We start from the raw sequence: 6,815 nt of genomic DNA on the forward strand, positions 1-6,815 counted from the left end.
TGAGGGACAGGGACATGTCTCCAGACAGAAAGACCCTGTGTTGACTGATGTCTACTAGAAAACTTCCTATTAAATACTGTGAACCTGATGTCCCATCCCAAGCAGTACAAAAACTCCAATGTACCCTCTGGGTAGTTTGTGTTATACTACATTTAGCATCACCTCACAAGCCAAGGAATTGCTAGATCCTGCCCGTGCAGTAAGGAATCTGTATTGAAGACGCAACAAATCTAGTCCCTGTATCACTCACTTGCATTCCAGATGACAAAATACTACCTACACATGTTCACAGATGTACTGGTTTCAGCTGGGACAAAGTTGATCTTCTTTTTGGTGTCTGGTATAATTATATGTTTTGGTTTTGGGAGAAAAACAATGTTGATAAGACAATGATGTTTGTAGTTGTTGCTAAGCAGAGTTAGACAGAGCCAAGGATGTTTTAGCTTCTCATACTGCCCCACTAGCAAGGAGGGGCACAAGGAGCTGAAAAGAGACATAACCAGGACAGCTGACCTATGATGACCAAATGGTATTCCAAACAATATAATATCATGAGAAAAAAATGAAAACTGAAGATGAGTAGGGTGGGTAGACACTGTGTTGAGATTGGCTGGGCATCAGTCAGTAGATGGTGAGCAATTGCTTTGTGTATCACTTGTTTTGTAAATATGCATATACACATAATAATAATAATAATTATTATTATTATATATATTTTTTTCTTTCTCTTGAGCACAATCCTTTAAAGTAACCTGGATTTATATTATGGTACAAGAAAATCTCATCAACCAAGGTGCTTTAGGTGTCTGTCAGTAAATGAGAAGGATTTCATATCTGCAAGTTATTAATGCTGAGAAACTAAATTAGACATCACAGTCCCCCAGTTGATTCCAATTACTTGAAGAAATCTGTGTGATTTTGTATGCCAGGAGGAGAAACGCAGTTGTTAATTCAATTAGCATCAGAAAGAAGGCGAAGAAGATGGTCATTTGAAACACAGTATTTATGAAATGTGATCTTAGATCTTTTTACAGACCAACAAAATAATTTCTTCCTCTCTAAGTAGACAATCTGGTAGCATCCTTGAACTAAACAACTAGCATTCTAACTAAACAACTCATGATGTAAGAACTCTGGTGAATTATCTGCCTACTACAGATGAGAACAGAAAACATAATATGCCACTGGGAAGATTCTACCACTTTTGTGAATAGTGTTGTCATATACTAACCAGCAACGAATTCACATTTGCCATAATGCAGCATCCACAAATACTGAACATGTTAAAGCCTTTAGAGTCAAAACATGATTCTGATATGTTTCTTTCCTAACTGAATGTCATGTTTTCCTTGGCATCATATGTCTCATCTAGAGCAGAAATATATCTCTTCACTTTCAGACAGATAAGTGCTGATAAGTTCTGATGAAGCATCTTCATTGTAGTTTCTTATCTCTACAGACTGGTGCAGCTGGGATTCAGAGAAAAAATATCAAATGCCATACAAGGTTTCATTGCTGCCATTTGAGTTCTGTAACAGTCTGGCTAAGATGCATCATTCAGACTAGAAAAATATTGAAGAATGAATGCTTTTAATGTTGATGTATGAAATCTATACATATCTGTATTACTTTGTACATCTTGAAAACATTTGACCTGAAGTTATCTGATTTGTTTCCATCAAACCATTTAAGAAAGTGTTTTAAATATTTTAGCAGCTCCTGGAAGAATACATCCAATCTTTGGTGGTGTAACACTCACTTGAGCACCTCTGTTATTTGTTTTTCTAACCAGTCATACTCAAAATGTACAGCCAGCCTCTGAGAATTCAGTGAAACAGCATAAGTGCAAATTACAGTAATATTTTGCCACATAAATCAACATTTCAACCATTGTGATAGCACAGGTCAAAGAGCTGCTGTGCAGAATAAACTTTCTGAGGTAGCTCTGTTCAAATATGACAACAATAGGATGGTTGATTCCTTCTTATTTTGACAGAGAGTGATTTGGTCTCAGCCATACTGAACCAAGATGAATCGCTGAAAAGCATTAAGTGTCAAGCTGCACAGAGCGAAGTTAGGTTGGAAGGACAGCTGGAGATCAACTTGTCCAATTATTTGATCTAGATCAAATGTATCCACTTTTAAGGGAGAAGAAAAGAGGGAAGAGAACTTGATTAGAAGTGTCACCATATATATGGTGAACTATAACAGTGTCATTAAGTAAAATACGAGTACATTATTACCTCCTTCCTGAAATATCTGGGACTTCTGTGTTGATTAATACATGGGAAAGGAGCATGCCTACTAAAACTGGCATTACAGGTAACTTAGGTTCAGGAATCCTAAGACTGTTAATACATGATTGGATAATGCCTGAGAAAGCTAGTGAAAGATTCAGAGAGGTAAACAAGCAGATATTCTTGGCTCTGCAGTGAAGTAGAAATTTTAGAGCCAGTATAACTTCACTGCTGAAAAGACAAGCACGGTGGCCCAAGTTCAGTCAGTTATGTAGGCTCCTAGTTTTCCTAATTCTTAAACAGAATCGGGGTCCTAAAGACTTGCAGATGTCTTTGTGATTAGACAGTTGCTTTAAGACTCAGTTTGCTAAACTGCTGTTGACGTGCTTAATGACTCTAGAGCCTCTTACAGGGGAGTTTCTCTGCGATACCTCTGGTAGTCATGCTCTTGTGACATGAGGATAGTGATGTTGCTCTGTCGGGTTGTATGCTTGCATATTGTGGTAAGTTGTGCTGAAATTACTTGAGAGAATATAAACACACCTACAACGTGGCAAGTGTGTTTGAAAACTGGCAATCTGCAAACCACATAAAATATTCAGGATAATTCACCTGGTAAAATCAGGAAAAAAAAAAAAAAAAAAAAAAAAAAAAAAAAAAAAAAAGAGGGAGTAAATACTGTTTGCTTTGATCCCAAACTGACAGAAAATAGAAAAGAGATACCAAAGTAAAAGGTAAAGCACTGAAGCCACTAGACTTCAGTTAACAGTTAACTGAAGAGTAGAGATGTAGAGATTCACATCAACTGTAATTTGGATTTCTAGCAGGTTAAGACTCCAAGTAGAATCTAGAACATCCTGAGTTGAGAGATCCATAAGAATCATCAAATCCAAATTCTAAAATCGAGACCAACTCATAAAACTATTTTGTTGTTATCTAAAAAATATTGTTTGTAAAGAGACTAATCATTTTATTATTAAGAATATTTGTCTTGTCCATGGCTGTATTCAGAGAAAAAATACTCACACAGCTAATGGTTCAGTCATTTATAATTCACTAATTGGTATTAAATGGGTGCTATGACATCTAGAATTAATCGTTAAGGTTCCATATCAATATTTTGTATTTTTATTCAAGTTTTTTTGACTCTTTTTCAAATAGATAGGAGTTAAGTAAGAATAATCCCCATATATATATTTTTAATGTTTTACTTCTTGTCTGTTTATAAGCACAACCAGGACAGCAAACTTTAACCTGTTAATCCGTTTATTACGTGTGAATGTAGAGAATAATCTTAGTGCAGGAAGCTGATGTCCTCTCTTCCTTTCTTTCTTTGAGGCCTTATATGCTCTTTGACTTGCTCTGTGTTTGGCAGAGAATTGCTTAACCCTTTTTTCAAGGGCAATTATAGTAATGAAGATCTGCAATGGCTGTTGTTGAATTAGAACAGTTGAGAGGGAAGGAGTAAGTCAGAATGAATTAAAATGATTTCATAGAGAACACAGAAAGCTTTTGTGTCTCAGAGAATGACTGAGTAGACAGAGAATATTTGCTTGCTGATTAAAAGCTAACACTAAGCAGCCATTTGTGTTCTGTCTCCTTCACATTCTCAGTATCAAGTGCTAGGATTTACTCAGAATCAGTGCATAGTTTTGGGAGTTTAAATCTTCTCTAAATTTTGTTGGTTAGTCTGACTGCTCAGTGTTTAAAAGTTCAACAGTTAATAATTACTGTCCTATTTTTCTTGTATATTTTTTGCCGTATCACAATTTTTGTTTCCCTCACTTTCTCTTCCTATTATTAGTGACAGTTTGTATCAGGACAGTGGCAAAGATCTGAGTTCAAGTCCTGAGGTCATTTCCTGGATTTTGGCACTAGCCATGACCAAAGATAAACACTCCATCTCTGAAGGCTTTATGTTGCTCCCTACAGTTTCCTGTTTGTTAGCTGTGGAACTGCAGGTTGCTCCAATTAGCATCAAGGTGGATGAGTCCTGAAATAGGGGTAGGGAGGAAAGGATCTAAAGGCATTTCTAAGTCCCATTTTTATTTACCCTAGAATATCGATGTGAAAGTAAAGTGAAAATGGAACTTGAATTTCAGATACTTTCTTTCATGATGAAAATGACAACCAACCCTACAAATATTTGGAGATTTTATACTTATCTTTTTGTTAAGATGGTGGTATACTTAATCTTTTATTTTCTAGTTTCTTGTAGTTGAAATATACTTTAAACTGGAATAACCCTAATCATCTATGCTAAGATTATTAACAAGTGATCAAAATAAGTATTCACACTGCTGGGAGAGTCTGCATGCTTTCAAAAATGTATTCCCAAAGTATCTGACCCAAGTTCTAAGTCACAAAATAGCAGTTCTGGATGCAACTCTGCTCTGGTAAGGAAGATACATAAGACAAGAATTAAGTTCTTTGAAATTTGTATGCATGTATTTGAGATAACAACACAGTTTAGAGATATTAAATATGGCATAATTAAATGATAATAAAAAGAGATTATTATATGTTTTTTCATATCAAATTGAATTAAAAAATATTATTGGGAAAGCATTTTTCCAATACATGTTCGAAAATATTTTTTTTTTCTCTTTAATGCCATCAATAATTAAAAAAATTAAAAGACCATCTATCTATATACACATGTGAATACATAAGCTTTGTTATATAGCTGCCATTGCAATTAGTTGGTATATTTGAAAAGACAAGAATATATTATGTAAAAAAGACTTTTCGTGGACATGATTTCCTTCACTTGAGTGGAGTGCAAAGCAGTTGTGATGTTGGATTTTAATTCAATTATGTAAATGTCAAAGTGTAGATGGAAAAGTTAGTAAGAAAATTCCTCGGAATTAGAAACTTGCCCCAAACTTCTAAATGTATTGAATATGGAATTGAACTGGGAAAAATCTCATCATCAACTTTACTTTCTGTTGTTGAAAAACCTTTGAAATTACTTTGAACTTTCTGATGTTATGAAAAGGTGTAGTAATTACCTGTTGTACCAAGCACACCAAAGTTGTCTATATTTCTACTGACTTGGAAATAATTTTACAAATCAATACTTCATTTTATCTCATTGAGCTCTGTTTATCAAAATACATTTAAAAAAGTCATACTGTGTATCACAAAAGGAGCATATTCAGTCCTGTTACTGTGATTATAAGGTGTTTTCTTTCTGTTTTATCTTTCCCGAAGATGTACTGATGCATTCATTTTATTTTCCTATTGTAATGTCTATATTTTCCTGCTTGTTCTGTTCTGTACAGAGCAATTTCTTGTTTATTTGTAAGTATGTTTTCTTCCTAAAGAATTTATTTATCTAAAAGTTTTTGAAATTTCTAAAACTGACTAATAAATACAAAACTATACTTTACTACTTTCCCTTCATTTCAAGGATAATGGATAACCTCTAGCAATGTCAGCACTTTCTTAGATATTCTTTCGGTTATTTTAGCCCTTCCACATAATTGTTTTTGAAATTAACTATATTTTTTTCATAACAGAACATATGCAGGTAAAACAAAGTGAACGCACATGAGAAATGTTGTCAACCTTTCTCTTTTCAGCTTTACAACAGTCTCACAAATTGTGATGCCTCTTTCAGAATTGTCATGACACCAAATTCTAAAGAAGTAATAATGTAATAAATTCTGCGATAAAATGGCCTGATCTTTCCATTTCCTTTCAACCAATGCAAATTAGTATAATCCGTTTATATATGAACTTACCTCTGCTTCCCTGAACTTGGAGAGCAAGGCAAATGGCCAAGAATATTAATCCAGTTTTCAAATGCATGCTGTCTGTCGATCATTCACGGTTTTCAAAAGAATCATGCAAGAAACTACAATATTGAGGTCAAGTAGAAGATTTTTTAAAGAGCTAAAATCCCCAAGTAACTTCCTTCTTCTTTGTTTGATGTTTGATTGTTTTTTTGTTAGTTATTTTTCAGGTGTCTTCAGCTGTGGACTGCTTTGAATCACAACAAAATGAAGAGTACAACAGGTTTCAGGATGCAAGAGCTGGACAAACCCCTCCAAAGCAAACACTTCTAGCCTGGGGGACTGGAGTGGTAAGACAAGAGTGACGATGTTTTAAAAAAAAGCAGTGTCTGTTTCTGGAATAATCTTTTTATCTGCTGCTCAGACATAATCCCTCTTACGGTCCAGCTGGAAGAGCTTTCTTCATCTTATTAACCTTCTGGAGCAGCATCTGTCAACTTCAGTAGACTTCAGTAGCACGATGATAAACAACGGAAGTGTCTTCTGGTGCCTATTGCCTTCAAACATTGATTATTTGGGCACTGCAGAGGTTTGGCCCATGAGCAGAAGTAAAATAATGTGGAGAGCTGACTGTGCTACTTCCAAACCTGAGATCACAAAAAACAAAGAACTTCCTTTGAAGAGGAAGACAGCTTTTTCATAAAGTATATACTATACTCAACTTACCCACTGCATTTGATTTGGAAGTGTGTCTCTGTCCTCATGCCAAAAGGTTTCTGTTGAGATATTCCTATCACGGTGGTAGTGATGCTGTTCTGTGACAGCAGGGAAATTACGTGAC

At 35.0% G+C, this 6,815-nt stretch overlaps 1 protein-coding gene across 1 annotated transcript in view; it reads right to left on the bottom strand.

Annotated features, from left to right (window-relative positions):
* IMPG1 (interphotoreceptor matrix proteoglycan 1) overlaps positions 1 to 6,060 on the bottom strand; it is a 46,829-nt gene extending 40,769 nt beyond the window's left edge. The window contains exon 1 of the mRNA XM_072333158.1: positions 5,984 to 6,060. Coding sequence (XP_072189259.1) covers positions 5,984 to 6,050 — 67 coding nt within the window. The 5' untranslated portion in view covers positions 6,051 to 6,060. The remainder of the gene's footprint in view (positions 1 to 5,983) is intronic.
* Between the last annotated feature and the right edge of the window lie 755 nt (positions 6,061 to 6,815).

Source organism: Excalfactoria chinensis, chromosome 3 (assembly GCF_039878825.1).
Source record: "Excalfactoria chinensis isolate bCotChi1 chromosome 3, bCotChi1.hap2, whole genome shotgun sequence".
Taxonomy (NCBI): Eukaryota; Metazoa; Chordata; class Aves; order Galliformes; family Phasianidae; genus Excalfactoria; species Excalfactoria chinensis.